Below are 18,726 nucleotides of genomic sequence, written 5' to 3' on the forward strand. Positions count from 1 at the left end.
CTCCTGATTTCTGCACTTCAGGTCATCTAATGGTCATGGGCAAAAGACTTTAAGGGTTTAGTTTTGAAGAATGTGGGGGACCTAAATGCAAATTAATTGCATTTTGCGCATTTACTAGTATATTGTGTGTACTGTGTACACAATTCCTTGCTTGCAGGTGCATATCTTGCATTTGCAACTGAAGTGTTTATTTTCTTAAAATATAATCCCTGTTTTTTGGTTAAACACTCAGACTCATTTACTTGTGATAGCTCTGTTTGTTTCTTTCAAATAAGACTTCAGGATAGATAGTTGACAGTTAAGATTGCTATTCTAAATGAGATGCATGTTATCCCAGAGTGTGTGGTCTGTACAAACATATTTAAAATAAATGCACCCCTTGTACCTTCTGTAATGCTGACTGCAATGACTTGAAAGCATGAGTACCAACCTCCGGGCAGAATGTTAGGAACCATGCACAAATCGCAACTTGGTTATGAACTCTATGCGTAGATTTCACTAACCAATTATTAAGGGTAAGCTTCTCAGGCACTATAATAACCTAAACACGGAGTATGCAATGTTGTAGCCATGTTAGTCCCAGGATATGAGAGACAAGGTGGGTGAAGTAATATCTTTTATTGGACCAATTTCTGTTGGTGAGAGAGACGAGCTTTAACAGAGCTCTTCTTCAAACTCGAAAGTTGGTCTCTCTCACCAACAGAAGCTGGTCCAATAAAAGATATTACCTCATGCACTTCATCTCTCTAAACATGGAGTCTCACAGTCTCCTTGGGTCTGTCTTGCCACCCAGGTGAACATACCTTTGTGATAGTTGGTCCCTTACACCAAGGAACACAGCAATATTCTTGTTACTTTCAGGTTACTCCCATCCCAAAGGACTAGTCTCTTGTCCCAGGTCAGTTGCAGCTTAGATCTCAGACCAAAGACCACTTCTGTGGCCAATCCTATAATAAACTATATAAAGATTTAATAAATAGGGAAAGGAAATTTGTTATTTGCAAGGGTAAAGCAGGTAAACATTAGTACACAAATGACTTACAATCTTAAATTTCATAAGGTGATATAGAGTTTATGGATAATAAAAGCTTCTATGACCTTTAGGGCTTACCCAAGTAAAGGAGCTGGGGATTTCTTGCTTATGCCTAGAAAAACCTTGCTCCCTGGAGCTCAGGCAGCATAGAGATAGCAAATTCCTTTTGTTTGGGGGTTTTTATCCCCCTCTTGCCATGTACTCTGACCTGCAAATTCAGCTGATGGGAAGAATCCACTTCCATGACTCAGCTTCATGGGGGGCAGAGCAACAAATGTCTTTTGTCCCCTTTAACATCCTACAATAGCCTGTCTGGTGCCGATGAACCTTTCCTGCTGGGAAGGACGTAACATCTTCTGTTGAAGATCAGCCCTTCGTACTCATTAATGTCTTTCTCCTGTCTGGTGATTTACACAGTCACAGAGGCTTACAATACAACCACTCAAATATTACCTTACAATATGGGCTACAGATGTTATAAATGAGATTAATGCATGCAGCAACTCACAAGCATTCAATAAAATCTAACTAGTAAACACAATTCTAATTCTAATGCCTATTTTAACAATATTAATGTGTAGGTGAGCCAGACTGATGCCAGCTATGTATTTGGCAGAGTTCAATTGAGACACAGGGACCTTGGCATAAGCAGGCACCTGGTCTGCCAATGTCAGACCTTGTTGCTTCACACGGAATAATTATTATTGATCTTAGATCTTACATTATAATATAAAAATCATTTCTAAAAGAGTGCGTGAGAAAAGACCATCGGTCAAGGCTTAGCAACTCTGAGGAAAGATGGAGACGCCTACTTTACCTGAACACACCTGGATGAGTCAGGGAAAGTGTCATATAGGCTGTACCCATCAGTTTCCATACTCCTACAGTTTGGTCTCTGATCCCTTACTTTTATGTCTTCCATTTTTAATCTTGTTAAGCTTCACCTTAAAAAAAAATCACGTGTGCAACTATATTGCTGGTTATTTTCTTTTATTCCAGTCACTTCAGAGAATGAGAGTGTTGAATCAGTAATTGTTGTTTTGGTATGAAATTGATGTTTATTTAGGTCTTAAAATGTCCAGCATATAGATGTAGCATTGAATCAGAACTCTTGACACCAGAGACTGTTGGCACAGTATTTAAGTTCAAGTACTACAGCCATATAATTGGTCATTTTATTGGGACATGGAGGTGTTTCACTATCAATCTTTCAGAGAGCAGCATTCAATTACTCAATGCAGTTTGGCCCCAGGTCACAGTGTGTGAATGGAAGAAAATTGTGATTTAAAAGGGAGCAGAGCTAATAGAGACTAGTTTCAGGCCAGATTAAAGATAGCAACTCTATAAATAGTTGGATGCATATTTCTGCGACCAGAGGCAGTCTCAGGACTTCTACATGCAGCCGGAAGTCCATGAAATGCTAATATTTCAGTCTCCATGTTTCCATCTTTCTTTATAGCATGCCTGTTAAGACTGAATCCTGTTACCTGCCTTACTGTCTTCTCTGGATGTTTAAAGACTTCCTTTTGGGGGAAATCTCCCATGGTTCCACTACCAATAGTGGTGGTGGTAGTGGGAACACTGCTGAAGATGGGACTCCAGTGTTTTTTCCACAATGTTATTTCAGTATGGTGTTAAAAACATCATTATAAACCTGTGTTCTGTCAGTGCTAGCACTTTCACTGGTGGAGCTGCATTGGTGATGGTAACATTTCTCCAAGAACAATGTACATAAATTAACTGCATCCTGTTTACTGATTACCAGACTAAGGAACAATAGGCTAACATGGTGACTGCTTTGAAAGTATCAAGAACATCATTTGACAGTGTTTTTCCTATTACGTTTAGAGGTTTAGATTTAGAGAGAGGTTAAGTGACTAGTATTTCTACTTGTTTGCCTGTATGTATGTGGCCAAAGAGATGATGAAGACTTTGAAGTTCTTGGAGGACAATCTCTAAAAGTTCTCAGTGGGACTAATAACCTCTACATAACTACTGTTAAGGTTGTGAAGGATTAGGTTGAAACTTGAAAAAACAAATAGATTTAAACGTCTACTGTCCCTTAAAACAGTGGTTTTCAAACTGTGGGTCGTGATCCAGTAGTGGGTCGCGGAATGTAAGGTGCTGGGTTGCGGCAGCTTTGGTCAGTACTGCTGATCGGACTGTTAAAAGTCCTGTCGGTGGTGTTGCCCGGCTAAGGCAGACTAGTCCCTACCTGTTCTGACACTACGCTGCGCCTTGGAAGCGTCCAGCAGCAAGTCCGGCTCTTAGGCGAGGGGGCCACGGGGCTCCGCGTGCTTCACCCGCCCCGAGCACTGGCTCCACGCTCCCGTTGTCTGGGGCGGTGCTTGTGGGCGAGAGCCTCGGGGAGCCTCTTGTTGTGCCTCCGCCTAGGAGCCGGACTTACTGCTGGCTGCTTCCGGGGCGCAGCGTGGTCCGCGGTGCAAGGGCAGGCAGGAAGCGTGCCTTAACACCCCTGCTGTGCTGCTGACTGGGAGCCCCCCGGGGTAACTCTGCGCCCCAAATCCCCAGCTCTGAACCCCCCCAAACCCAGAGCCCCTTCCTGCATCCCAAATGCCTTATCCCTGGCCCCCCCCCCAGAGCTCTGACCCCCTCCCGCACCCCTGCCCCAGCCCTGAGCCCCCACAAACCCGGAGCCCCCTCCTGTACCCCAAACCCCTCATACCTGGCCACACCCCGCAGCCCTCACCCCCCGGACCCCCACCCCCTCTGCCCCAGCTCTGAGCCCCTCCCACACCCCAAATCCCTCATCCCCAGCTCCATTGGGTGTGGGCATCAACAATTTTCTTCAACTGGGTCACCAGAAAAAAAGTTTGAAAACCACTGCCGTAAAAGATCAAGAGGCTTTGCTGAGTCTTCTGTAGATAAGCTGATATGAAATCTCTTCATCGCCAAGGCAGTCTGAGATTCAGGTTGGGGAGGACTGTGCGGGGAAAGAGGTGCAGAGGAAATGGGCTTACATTCCTTGGCCTTTGCTGAGAAAACAAACAGTCATTTCCCCTTCTGTTTTGCATTCCGATCAGTAACTGTGCTTGAAGTTCTGTTTACAGTTCTGCAGGGTTTACATAACCCCAGAGGGAATGAAGGTTTGGGGATGTGCCAGGATCATCATTATCAAGGCATGATTTTTGCTAAATAATGATCCTTTATTATATCGGAAGACATGTTCCTCGGCCAATTTGAGTCATTAATCTCTAAAACAGGTTTCAGAGTAACAGCCGTGTTAGATTCTTCAGCCAAATTACAAGACCATTTTTGACATGTATAGATTTAATTTTGCTTTTCTGCAGACAGTTGAGTTGTTTTTTCTGTCAGTCTCCAAGTGTTAATGAACTGGTTTTATGAGGGAAGGGAGTGGAGAGAAGAAAGTAACGGTGTTTGCTTTCCTTTCTGTAAATATATTACAGTACAAATTATTTGTTGTGACTTTTTGCTATTAACAGCCCCAATAGCTTTTCCAATAAAAGTGTGGTGGAGACTACTTGGAGCAACTTATCCTGTTATGTCACATTCTGAAATGATTCTCTTGTTAATGAGAATGAGAAGCATAAAGGGTAAAACTTTCAAAAATATCTGAGGCACTTTTGAAAATGACACTTAGGCCCTGTTCATTGAGGCATCAGGGGGCATGGATTCTAGCCCTAATTCTGCAACTAACTCATCGTAAGACTGTAGGCAGTTCACTTTGCTTCTCTCTGCCTTAGTTTTCCCACCTGTCAAATAACACACACTATTATTTCAAAGGCTTTTGAAATCCGTAGGTGAAAGATGGTATGCGAATGTAAATTACTTATTCAGAATCATGCTGGCCTGCAGTAAATTGAACACCCTGTAATACTTAACACTCACAATTGGATTAGTTCTTCTTTGTTTTCCCCTATTGGCCTTGCCTAGCTTTCTGATTTGTCTCTGTTCCTTGATCTCTCAGTGTGTCATCAGATAATAGGGGTACAGTGTGAGAAATACACCACAAAGGGGCAGTCTTCTCCATTTTTCTTGGCCCCATTCTGACAGACATCCCAGTACCTGATAACTCTATGTAAACTCATTTTACCATATTTATATATTCAGTAAGATGCAAGTATTTTGGGAAGTATTTAATGTTTGCATGAAAAGGCTAACATGACAGTTGATGAAGGTCTAAAGACCATAGATAAAAGTATCCTTAAAGTGTGATACCTTTTTCTTTGGTAAGCTATAGTCCTTCTGCAGTGGTAAGAGGAAGTAGTACTAAATTCAGTCTTACACTTTCCTCTGTGGAGTGAAATAGCTTTTATCCTTGGAGAACAGGATGAAAAGAAAACCATCAGGAAAAAAAAAAACCTGATCAGCAGTGCCAGTCCTGTGGAGAATAGAATGATGATGTTGACATAATCTTTGAACAATATATTTTGCCTTTTAAAAAGTTACTTGTTGAAACCAGTTTAACAGTCATAGTTCCAAGTAAGAAATGATACTCGCTGCTCGTAAAGTGCAGTGGCTGTGAACACAGTGACTTGTCTTATTTTATAAATGTAGTATTTATAATTCCAGAGAGTCCCATAAGCAAAACATTTCTCTTGATGGAAATCCTTTTTTGCAATATAATTATTTGAGTGGAGCATATTTTTCTTGGCCTTACTTAACAGGATTAGTTGCACTCTTTGGTATTGAAGGTATTTTTAACAAACGCAGCGAATATCGTGGGAACATCTTGAAGCTACTGAAGGTCCACAGTCTTAAATTCTATTTCTTCATATTATTTTCTTCCTACAGCCCCCTTCTCATCTGAATTTTATTGTTAAGAGGGACCTGGCTATTTGTTTGAAAAATGAACTGTCTTACTGGAAAGTGAACGTTGCTGAGTTCTTACCATTCCTTTTTCTCTTCCATCTGTGGGGCCGTTGCCTAAGCATTACTCAAGCAAGAGTCTGCAGCGTGCAAGGCTCTGGCTGGTTTTGTGTTCTAGCCAAAACATGCAGTAATGGGAATAATCAACCATGTAATACAAAGTTGTATCAATGTCTATACTCTCTTAACTCTCATGTGAAATGTCTGATTCCTCTCCATGTTGTTGTTGCACTGCCATCAAGAATAATGTGACACTTTGAGCTAAATTCAGCCATAGTGTGAGGAGCTCTTTCTCAAGTAAAGTAGATGGAGTTTACACAAAGACTAAGTTTGGTCCTTTGACTTCTGCTTTTTGGGCATTGTCAGGAACTGTGTTTCTAGAGGATTTCCAGAGATGTTCCTCCTTTTTGCCTTTTTTTGCCCTTGATTTGCCTCTCCTCTTTGGGGTTTGGTGTTACAGCATCCGTTCTTCTCTTGGGGGTGAATGTGTGCTCCCTGCATAGCATGTCAATGCTGCTTCTGCATCAGCAAGAGATTTGCTGCAACGTCAAATGAGATCAGAGTATGCTGCCTCTCACTCCATGTCAAGATAGGGAGTAACAGACTAGATATGAAGCTTGAACTGTGGTGTCTTGAGTGCTCTCACCTTGAAGCAACAGGAGGAAAAGTGTGTGTGTTGTATACACAATACACTGGTTGCTCATTTACTTTCCCTCTCCTCATAAGAATGAAAAGAAGTCCACTTAAAACTGTACCATTCAGGAGTGGTTCTTTCATTCTCGCCTCACTCATAAAGATAAATGGCGTAAGAGACTGAGCATCACTTATTTGTGTATAATATAGGTCAGCTCATTCTCCCTGAATCTTACGTGCTGTGTCATTGCTAAATTAATGGATTGAAATGATCTTGTCAGCTTCCAGACAATGGTGCAAATGGACACCACTCTCTCCAGTGACTGCAACCTGCTTGAAAGGGTGTGTTAAATGTACCGTAATCCCCTGTCCATAACATAAAAACTGCCTTTATATAATCAATCATTTAAAAAAAAATACATTATGCCTGGAAGAAATTATTTGCTACATCTCTGCAATCTTTTTTTCCCTAATGCAGCTATCCTAGAGATGAGGAATGGTATGAATTGTTGGTAACCTGGAGTCATTATCGGATTTTGGAAAGTGATCAGTATATGTAAATATGATTCTGTTTTAGTTAATAGAAAAGTCTACTTGAGCTATATTTCCCTACTGAAAAATATCCTTATATATGGAACTCTTCATCAGGAGTATAATATTTAGCAGCGTTTCAAGCAACAATTAACTGTTCCCCACATACTAATACCCTTGCTCCTGTCCTTCCACACACACTCCTCCTTATCCACCCCCCAGTGTAGTTCAGCTATTAGATCTCTTTTCAGCAAGTATTTATACAGCCAGATTTCAGGTCTCGATATCCATCAGTGCTCCATTAAAATATTGTACGTTCTTCATGTAGAAAGTGCTGTAGTACATCAGATACTTGTCATTTTGGTCAGAGTCTGTAACTTTTGCAGGGAGGAGGAATCTCTTATACCACAGTCTCAGAAAAGGAAGTTAGTCTGCAGACCAAGAAGCAGCTCTCCAAGAAGAGCAGAGCTGTGCTTTCTAAATACAGTTGCACTGGCTGCATTTGGTGGTGTCTTACCCTTATTTTTGTGTTTGGCCAGTTTGTTTCAGCAAAAGGAAATTGCCCACTTATCTTCACACTATACTAACTGGTGTAGGATACACAATTATATAGAATCATAGAATATCAGGGTTGGAAGGGACCTCAGGAGGTCATCTAGTCCAACCCCCTGCTCAAAGCAGGACCAATCCCCAATTTTTGCCCCAGATCCCTAAATGGTCCCCTCAAGGATTGAATTCACAACCCTGGGTTTAGCAGGCCAATGCTCAAACCACTGAGCTATCCCTCCCCCATGTGGTTAACTTAATGGGCATTGAATGCCAAGGAAGCTCCTACTGTTAAATAACACTAATGTGGTTTTGCAACCTTGCCATTACTTAATCTGTGCATCTATATAGTATGTGGGGGTAGTACCTCATATCTAGAAAATGCATTACTGTACTTAATCTCTAGATCTCAAAATACTTTATGAAAGTGTGTGAGGAAAATCCTTCTCTTAGGGAAACTGAGGCAAAAGAGGTTAAGCAAAGAGGTTAAGGTTTAAATCTTTGGAAGAACTTTAAAAAACAAAAATCCTTTTCTGTGCTGAGCCTTGGCATGCCAAATCTGTCACCATTGTTATACTGCCTTACTCATGCTGGCAAGGTTCTGGGGTGAATGAGAAGGAATTATCTGCTTTGGGAGGTTTATGAAGTAATATAGAGAGTAAAAAGAAAAGGAGTACTTGTGGCACCTTAGAGACTAACCAGTTTATTTGAGCATGAGCTTTCGTGAGCTACAGCTCACTTCATCGGATGCATACTGTGGAAACTGCAGAAAACATTATATACACAGAGACCATGAAAAAATACCTCCTCCCACCCCACTCTCCTGCTGGTAATAGCTTATCTAAAGTGATCACCAAGTTGGGCCATTTCCAGCACAAATCCAGGTTTTCTCACCCTCCGCCCCCCCCCCCCCCCCCACAGACTCACTCTCCTGCTGGTAATAGCCCATCCAAAGTGACCACTCTCTTCACAATGTGTATGATAATCAAGGTGGGCCATTTCCTGCACAAATTCAGGTTCTCTCACCCCCTCACCCCCCTCCAAAAACCACACACACAAACTCACTCTCCTGCTGGTAATAGCCTATCCAAAGTGACCACTCTCCTTATAACGTGCATGAAAATCAAGGTGGGCCATTTCCAGCATAAATCCAAGTTTAACCAGAACGTCGGGGGGGGGAGGAAAAAACAAGGGGAAATAGGCTACCTTGCATAATGACTTAGCCACTCCCAGTCTCTATTTAAGCCTAAATTAATAGTATCCAATTTGCAAATGAATTCCAATTCAGCAGTTTCTCGCTGGAGTCTGGATTTGAAGTTTTTTTGTTGTAAGATAGCGACCTTCATGTCTGTGATTGCGTGACCAGAGGGATTGAAGTGTTCTCCGACTGGTTTATGAATGTTATAATTCTTGACATCTGATTTGTGTCCATTTATTAAAAGAATAAATGGACACAAATCAGATGTCAAGAATTATAACATTCATAAACCAGTCGGAGAACACTTCAATCCCTCTGGTCACGCAATCACAGACATGAAGGTCGCTATCTTACAACAAAAAAAACTTCAAATCCAGACTCCAGCGAGAAACTGCTGAATTGGAATTCATTTGCAAATTGGTCTCTAAGGTGCCACAAGTACTCCTTTTCTTTTTGCGAATACAGACTAACACGGCTGTTACTCTGAAAAAATATAGTGTGTGTGTCTTCAAAAGCTTTATTTTGAGGCCTTGGGCGGGATATTTTGGTTCAATCAATCTTTAAGCATTTTGTCTTCCCTTTTCTACCAACTCTTTTGGGTTTTTATTTTGTTATAGTGGCTACTTCTCTCTCATCCATTAGGCTTATCCCAATTTTAATTATTGTCCTTCAGGTTCTATAGCAGCCAGGTACATAATGATAGATGTTATGTATAAAAAAACCAAACAAACCCAAGCCTGCTGATGCTACTGTAAAGACAGCAGTAAAGATTTAGGACTATTTGTGCTAACTTGCATGTGCCTGTCTCTATTGGTGTTGATGGCTTCAAGCAAACAGCTGGCAAAAACAAAATAAAATTAACTTACTCAATTACATATTTGTTTATTCAAGAAAAAGGTAACTTTTTAAAAAAATCATGTTTTTCACGACAGATTGGTGGTAACACTGTATTTTTAGCATTTTCTTGACTCATCTGTGTTGAGAATCTCTGATCAAAGGTGTATATACGTGTGAAGTATTATTACAGTTCTAAATGTTTGACTAGGTGATGTAGGTAGATATGAGATATATTCATCTATTACAGAATTTCATCACTGACTTCACATTTCTTCTCATTTCACATCTGAATGTGCTTTAATGCTGTACAGTTCAGATGGGAAACTCCTTTTCTCAGGTTACCTCAGCTATATTCCTTCATGTTCTTTCCCTACTCCTCTGTCCCCTATCTAAGGTCAGACAAAATAAAGTAATATGTGTCTCTGGAACTGTAACTCTTTTCTGATCTGGATACCTGCTTTGTGTAGACAAATAGAATCCATTATTGCTCAGCCCCAAATGCTGAGGATCAAGTGGGTATTTATAGAACCTCCCACATATGATTCACTCATTCATGTAAAATAACTGTTCTCTAGTTAATGTTTTGCTTTTGTATTCATGCTAGACATTTTTTAATGTTTCATTTTTTCAGACTGCATTACATTATTTTAAACTAAAATATGATTAATAACCAATGAAACTTTTTTTTTTTACATTATCCCTTAATATTGTAACTATAACATTCCTACAAAGTAATCAGTAAAGAACAAAAGCATGACTACTTTTTGGGGAGGGAGAAATGGTTAGAACATAACTTTCTTTTCTTTCCCACAAAATAAATTAAACCCATATTCTCAGATTAGCATTCTTAAATTAAAATAGTATCTGGCGACAGTGCATTATCATTGTTGCCGTTGTTTAATGGAACATTGGTGTTCTGCCTACCATAGCAAAAAAATAAGACTACTGCTCTAAAATCTAATTTGTTTGGTTTATAAGCACTCTGTGGCTTCAAGTTTACAATAAATCTAGGTATAATTTACATGCAAATTGTAAAAGGCCTGATTTTTTTCAAAATCATAAGAGCACAAAATGCATATACAATTGGATGCCCCATTTGTATGTGCAATTTTCATGACTGCATATACAAATGTGCAACTGGCCATTTGTGAGTTCAGATAGCAGATTTGTGGGTACAGTTGTAATTGTATGCAGTTTTTGAAAATTGGGCTCATAAGGTCTGTTCCTTGTATTAAAATTAATGTTAAAAAGAAAAATAAACAGGATTTAAAAAGAAATGATCTTACATAATAGATAGCCAACTTGCTTTCTCAAGGGATAGAAACTACAAATCAGTGTCTCTAAAAAGATGAAAACATTCAAAACAAACTAGTTATTTCCAAGAAAATGTTGAATACATAAAATTAAAACATTGGTGGCTAATATGTCTGGGCTTTCCTTTTCTTTCGCTATAGATTTCATTGAGCATCTTTTTATTTTGCACTTGAAACAGTTTTTTCAGCAGGGTTGGCTAATGCTCCTCAAATTTTGGGGCGTTATCCAATTAATCAAACCAAACAGCAACTTCAAAATCACCATTGCCTTTCTGGCATTATGGGCTAAGTACTTGTATTGGAACAAACAAAGCTGATTTACCAGAAATGCACCTCTATACACAAAAAGGAAAGGAGGGTGTTTTCCTCTATTTTGTTATATCTGTGTGCTAATTTGCAAGTCTGCGAATGTGCTTCTGAAAGATCTTGGTTTCCACACTCTCATGGTCAAGATTCTCATGTAGCTTGCTGACCTGAAATGTGTGTCTGATATGACCCTGACTTCACACTCTGGGCCAAAAGGATCTTTGACTGGGATACATCAGTAAGAAATGGACCATGTAATTAAACACTAAATTGTAATATAGGGTGGGAAAGAAACTGGGTCCCTTTCTCCACCAAGGAAGGAAAGGATTCACAACTTTCTGTATATCTGGGTATTTTCCCCATTAGTTTCAGGGAAAGAATGAGCCTGAGCTGTCCAAAGTCTGCGAGTAAAAGGTGGTGTTTTCTTTTTTTTTCTTCACAGCTGCGTCGCATGCAGGAAATGATTGCACAGATGCAAGCCCAGATGAGGATGAAGCCTGGGGATGAGTGAGATGCTGAACATGTGGCTAACAAGGTACATTTTTTGTTTTGTTTTATGTAGCTATTCTCTTCGTTAAAATCCTGTACCATGCTTCATTGATTTGCTAGAAAGTGAAATCTTTGGTAACTTCCTCAAATTGACTTTAGTAAACACTGGGCTTTGGATTTGCCTTTACAAGGAGTCTGTTTCTACAGCTCCTGGCACATTGTGGGTGTTGTCAGAAACAAATTAATAACCAGCAAAGAGCTTCAGTTACCAAACCGAAGAAGAGGTGTAATGGACGGTTTGGGCTGATATAACTGATTTGCATACTGGTTGTCCAGCTACTATAATGGGCCATCCTGATAATCACTACAAAAGGTTTATTTTCTCCTGCTGATAATAGCCCACCTTAACTGATTACTCTCGTTATAGTGGGTATGGCAACACCCATTTTTTTTCATGGTGTGTGTGTGTGTGTGTCTTCCTACTGTATTTTCTACTGCATGCATCCGATGAAGTGGGTTTTAGCCCACGAAAGCTTATGCTCAAATAAATTTGTTAGTCTCTAAGCTGCCACAAATACTCCTGATTCTTTTTGCTGATACAGACTAACATGGCTACCCCTCTAAAACCAGCCTCTATAGTTAGTCTAGATCATTTAACTTCCTGTTTTGGGCTATTATCTGTAAGAAACTAAATTGCATACAGCCCTTTTTTCATTTTCACTGTAAAGAGTGAATGGTGTCTGTCAGATTGGTCCACTGAACTGAGTAAGTCATTTAGTGGAATCCAGTCACGTGAATTTTTCTGGGATCTCCCTCCTCTCAGATGGTGGTTTCTGATTCTGATAATATCGCCTCTGAAACTCCAGTGCTCCTTTCAACAGTCTGTATATATATTGTGCTGCCTTTGCCTTCAAATCAAAACTAAATCTTTTCAAGGTGTGTCAGTAAATGAAGAAAAGTATGCATATCAATGTGAGATTCATTTCTAGATTTGCTAAATATTATACAGAAACCACCCATTAATCACAGCAGAGAATACACAAATTATCCAGCAGCTCATTTTATCTGAGACACTTTGCTGCTTGCTCTAGAAGGCTAGTCTGTGAATTAGATTTGCATCTTGGCTGACCTGATCTCTTCACCCGTTACATCTCTTCACTGCAATGCCTGCTGGTGTGCACAATAGCCAGTAGGGAGGCTTTTTCCCACCATACAGCAGTAGCATGAAGTGTTTCAGTCCTGTTCTCTTCAGACGATAAAACCTCAGAGGGCCATAGCTTGTTTCCAGCCCTCTGCTCTATTCTGGTTGCATATAGCCATCTTCAGCAGGAGTAGCTGATTTGGCTTCAGTTTGCCCTCCGTTCAGGTGTCTGTAGTTTCCTGTGGCATTTCCCCCTGCTTGTCTCTCTCAAATATTATAATTGTTTGAAGTGTTGTAGCCATGTTGGTCCCAGGATATGAGAGAGAGACAAGGTAGGTGAGGTAATATCTTTTATTGGACCAGAAGTTGGTTCAATAAAAGATATTACCTCACCTACCTTGTCTCTCAAGTATTATAATGCAAGACTTTACTGAGGTAAGTCAAGATTGCAGACACTTACCAGTATGAGTGCATATTTCCTTTCAAGAATGTTACTGGCTGATACTTTAACATCACTTTCTGGAGTAAGTAGAGTTAATAACTGTGGTAACTTGCTTATATGGAAAAGTAAGTATAGCCATCATCCTGTATAAGCAGCCTGCTTAATAAACTGACAGTGTTTGCAAAGTGTTAGAGGAAAAAATAGTGGACAAATCAAACTTGTTTACTGGATGCATACTTTCTTGATGTCAGAGTCTACATATGGTATATTAGTCCCTGGGGCCAGCATTCAAAGCTTGCAAGCGCTCAAGGGGAATCACTTTTTATTGTAAATCCCTGTGTTTTCTTCAGGATGCAGAAAGCATAGTTCTTATATTTTCTTAAATACAAGAATAAAAAATAGAAACATATGAGGAGCCTTGTTCCTGTTGTTTGATACTTCATTTTAATGCTCCAGTTTTGATTTGCTGGGTTGCTGGAATGTAAAGCCTGAATAAAATGGATTATATTATCCCTTCTGACCTTGTGACAGCTGCCAACATTCCAGGCCTAAAATAAGGAGATTTTTGTTGCCTTTACTTGAACCTTCACTTTTCCTGTTTACATTTAAAAAAACCCAACAACCCTAGAACTTCTTAAAATTAAGCCTCGAAAAGGAGTAAACTTGTCCACTGGGCCCCTATTAAAGAAGACAAAGTTCTACTGGTATATACACCATGTTCCCTGATGAAAGCCATATTAAAAAAAAAAAAAAGTAAATTAAAAAAAAAAATCAAACTCAGGTCTTTTTCACCCTGTCACAATTCCAAATTCCCAGCAAATGGGTAAGCCTTCACAACTGAGACCAGACTGACCGTGTCTCCTCACCTCTATATTAAAATACATAGTCCCAGAATTGAAAGACTAAACACTCAGGAAATTTCTTGTGGTTGACCATACTGTGTATACAGTAGCAATGACTCACTATTAGTCTTCTGCATACATAGACAGTAGCTGGTAACTTTATGGGGTTTTTTAAATGCTGTAGTTTGAATCAGAGGTGGTTCTGAGGTCCTGGGAAATTAATGGTAGCCCTTTTTTGGTATGTCCAAACCCTTTGATTTTTTATTTTTTTTAAATGAGACAGCTATTTTCATAGGAAATATTTTGAAAGTACTACTACTCACCTTGCCAAAGAACCCAATCCTTGTTGATAATTGCAGATTACATATTTACACAGTCACCTATAGAAATCACTATATAAAATCACACTCGGAATCTAGCAAAATTCTTTCCTAATTGTTGCCTGCAAAGCACACTTGAACACTGTGTGCACACAAGAATATCCAAACATTTTACTTTGATCCCAGTGCTCAGACACTGGCCCAGCTATGAAATTCAGTAGCTGAGAGCTGGCAGAATGCAATACTCTGAACACTGGTTGTCTAATAATGGGACTAAGTTCTCTCTGGTTCAGAAATCCCATATCCAGCTCTGCCATAAGTAGCTTTTTAAAAATTGGAGCAGGGTTTATCCCAGGTCAAGTTTGCAACCATGGACACATGGGCAAACAAAGGTCTGGACATGATGGTATGTGTCTGGGTAAAAAGTGTTTTTGTGGGTGCTTTGCATTACTCACTGAAATACAGCCTCCCCTAAGTATCTGAATTACTCACAGACCAAAGGGCTAATGCTGTGAACTCTCATATCTCACATCATTTTCATTTTGATGCAGAATAAAAACCTGAGAACTAGACCATTTCAGTTTCCTCCTATAAATGTCATCCCATCAATACCTGTAAAATAGATTAGTTATAGGAAAGGATAGTTTCTAATGAAATATTTGTATAAACATGCTAAATCTATCCTAAAACATTTGAAAACCACAGAAATACTGGAAATACTGGGATTGAACACATTTTGAGAAATGGATTTGGCTGAGAAATGCTGTGGCTGTGAGGTGCATGTTATCTATAGGTCTCACCATTTCTTAAGCCTCTGTCTAGACAGGGGACTTGTCAAAACCAGATCACCAGTCATACCATGTTCTGAATAGAATTTTGACGATTCCTCAGTTTTTCCCTTCAAGATGCTCATACTGTTCTTCCATATGGAACAGATCCTCAGCTAGTGTAAATTGTCATAGCTCTGTTGACTAAACCAGACAACTGACATGGGATCCTGTTGTCACTTTGGAGAGGGCACAAGAGCTTGGGCCCGTCCCTCTCTTCAGAGGTTGAACATTCATTTGCTCCTCAGGAGTACTTGCACCAATAACTCCCAGAACAGCCCCCAGTGGACCTTTAAATGGAACAAAGCATATACAAAATTGATAGAGAATAATTGAAAACAAAGGTGGAGCTTCAAAGCTGTGTAACTAGGTCGAAGGTTTCTTATCAGTTGAACAGAATTTCTTGTATTATAGGTGAAGATCGTGCATCCTGAACTTAGCCACGTGTTTTTCTTTGGTTTTGCTGAGGTAATGAATCTCTACAAAGCCAGGCTTTATTGCAGAGGTGGGGAGGGCACTTAACAAACACTAACTGGAAGACTTTTGAAAATATATGGAATGAGGGGGACACGGAATAGGTGGAGATTATAGACAGGAAGGAATGAACTGTGTAGAGCCTTGAAAGAGGATGGGTAGATCAAGTTTGGTATGGAAGAGTGGAAATCTGTGAAGAGATTGGAAAGGAGGTGATGGTGGAGGAGACATAATCAGCAATGAAGGAGGAAGATGTTCTTGAAAGCAGTGATAACCAATACGTGCACATTTCATGATCTGTTCCAGATCTGTGGGAACTGTTGTTTTTTCTGCTCTCCTCTGATGATTAAAGGGTCTTAGAGAGAGCAGCCCCACCAAATGTGCGTGGGCTGCTTTGTGCACATGCCGGGCTGCTGCCTTTTCACTTTCAGCTTTGCTGTTACAGCTATAGTAAATGCCTTCTTGCAGGTTCAGGCGAAGTATGTGTATGTGAGCACCTTCCTACTCACAGAACTGTGCCTAAGTGGTGGTGACAGGCTAATGGATGAGTCCAGTGCAACTGGCCATGAACAAAACAGTTACCCTCATGAGTGTAGTCAAATATACAAAGTATATAAACTGGAAACGTATTTTCTCTTAATTTCTGTTACAGTTGGTGTTTGTATGTGAAGTACGTACAAAATTTTCAAGCAAAAATAATTTTCCTTCTAAAATACAGGAAAATATGGTGTCACTTTAAATACAAAAGCTGTCTTCATTCTTGTGTTTTGAGGATTTAAGCAAGAGATTTGGAGTGTGGGAATAATTAACCAAAAAACTAAACCAGACTTAACTTTCTTTGGCAGGTCAGCTGGCACAATGTATGTATTTGCAAAGTTTCTTCTAACCTGTTAGATTAGAAGGTATACTATCAGAGTTAGTGCCAGTCTCTAAATCTGCCTTTCTCAGATGAATAACTTGTACAAGATGATGAGGTTTTTTTTTAGCTGAAAATGATTGCGGGTAGGTGGTGGAATTTTTTTTCTCCTCAAAGCAGAGAACTCAGCTCTCTGTCTGTTTTCCCCCTTCTCATTCCTGCAGATCTGGATTGCCATTATCTTTCACTCCATTGTCCTGGATAGCTTCAGGGTGGTGTTGGGACAAAGGCAATATAAAATAAATATAGACAGATGGAAATATATTCAGTAAGACTGACATCTTGTTCCTATAACAGCTGTAGAAAATGTTGAAAAGTTTTTAGCATAGCTGGCCATTTCCATGATTGCCTAGAGAGTTGTTAACAAAGTTGCATGTTTTGTGTTTACGCTGTTCATGTTCCTGACAAGCGTAATACAAAAGAAAGGAAGTAAGTAGCTAGTTCCTAATGGATAACATGATGACTTAAAAAAAAAAAAAAAAAAAAGCTCTGTACTGTCATAGCAACCAGCCTTATAAAGTGGTATTGTCAGATGCCAAATTGATGTGATGAGAAATGTCATCTGAGGAAGAATGTAGCATGCTGTAGTTTTGGCAGATGAAATGTGAAGCTTAGGGAATGTAAAGCTTAGGCAAATTTTTAGTTTTTGGAACAACCACCTGGCACAGCTTGTGGATGTTTTTTTTAGCTAGAATAGATGGGCTGCACCATTCTCCCATTTCTTTGGCTTTTCTAGATTCTGAGTGTCAAGTCAGTCTGTCAGCACCACAGCTTCTGTTCAGTGTGTTGCAGTTTTTCTTGCAGAGGGGAGGCTGCAGCTTAAAACTTTCATTCTCCCCTAACCAGTGAGAGAAAAGCTGTCACTCCGAAACACTGAACTCTATGCTGGTGTTCATATTAGTCTCTAAGGTGCCACAAGTACTCATTTTCCTTTGAGGCACTGTAGATGGTGGATGGACCTTGCCGCTAGCTTGCATAGAAAGGTCTTGTCAGTGATCTTAAAAACTTTAGCCAGGGGTATGGAGGCTGGTGTGCTTTCACTAGTTTATAATGCGCAGTAACTCACGGTGTTCAAATGAGACACTGTGATCAAGTGATTAGAGCAGGGTTGGGGTAGGGGACTTCTGTCATTGCCTTACTCTGACGTTGGGCAAATCATTTACTCTCTCTGCCTTATTTTACCCACTATGCTTACCTGGCCAAGGCTGTTAAGGCTAGTGTTTGTAAAATGGTACACTTCTTGTGTGAAAAGGCACTCTATGCATGGAAAGTGCTATAATTCTTGAAATAGTGCTCTGTTCAGCCAAAATATGAATAGTGCCCCATAGCCCCTTATCCATCCAGAATGCCCTGGATTGATAGATTGTCTCTTGATTGTTGTTAGGAATATAGTCGAAGCACCGCTTATCCTTTTTATTCTAATCCTGGTTCTTCCACAGTCTCCCTTATGGTATGTCAACCCAGCAAAGAAAAACCTGCAGCTGGCCTGTGCCAGCCTGCTTGGGGATGTTTTATTGCTGTGTAGACTTCTGGGACCTCCAGAGTGCTAGAGTCTGGTTCAGCCCAAGCCCAGAAGTCTACACAGCAATAAAACAGCCCCACAGGCCAAGATCTGCAAGCCCAAGTTGGTTGGCACGGGCCAGCCATGGTCTTTTTTTGCTGTGTAGACATGCCCTTAGTGGCCTTGGGTGAATCACTTAGCTTCTGTCAGTTTTCTCCTGGGAGTAATGCAACACCTTGTAAAGGTAGTGGTTTTCAAAGCACTGTATATAAAAATTAATCTTCACTAAGTGCTAAGAAAGTCATTTTTGACTGGCGTCTTTCCTCTTGTTCTGTAGAACTTTATTTGGCTTTTAATCCACTCCTTCTGTATGCTGAGTTCCCAGGAATTCAGTGCTTCTTCAGGGCCTACTTCTCTGGGGAATTCTGCAACAGCAAAGGGCATTCTACAATTCCCTACACTATATTGTGTACCAGGAGTTATACGACTCCAAGATCCCGTGCTCTTCAAAATTCCATTCCTGTCA

The 18,726-nt window shown here is 40.1% G+C and overlaps 1 protein-coding gene across 2 annotated transcripts in view; it reads left to right on the forward strand.

Moving 5' to 3' along the window:
- LOC141999577 (septin-2) overlaps positions 1 to 18,726 on the forward strand; it is a 95,530-nt gene that overhangs the window by 68,258 nt on the left and 8,546 nt on the right. For both annotated transcript variants that reach the window (XM_074973144.1, XM_074973142.1), the window contains exon 12: positions 11,691 to 11,783. In XM_074973144.1, coding sequence (XP_074829245.1) covers positions 11,691 to 11,759 — 69 coding nt within the window. In that variant the 3' untranslated portion in view covers positions 11,760 to 11,783. The remainder of the gene's footprint in view (positions 1 to 11,690; positions 11,784 to 18,726) is intronic.

This window comes from Natator depressus, chromosome 15 (assembly GCF_965152275.1).
Source record: "Natator depressus isolate rNatDep1 chromosome 15, rNatDep2.hap1, whole genome shotgun sequence".
In the NCBI taxonomy this organism is placed as follows: Eukaryota; Metazoa; Chordata; order Testudines; family Cheloniidae; genus Natator; species Natator depressus.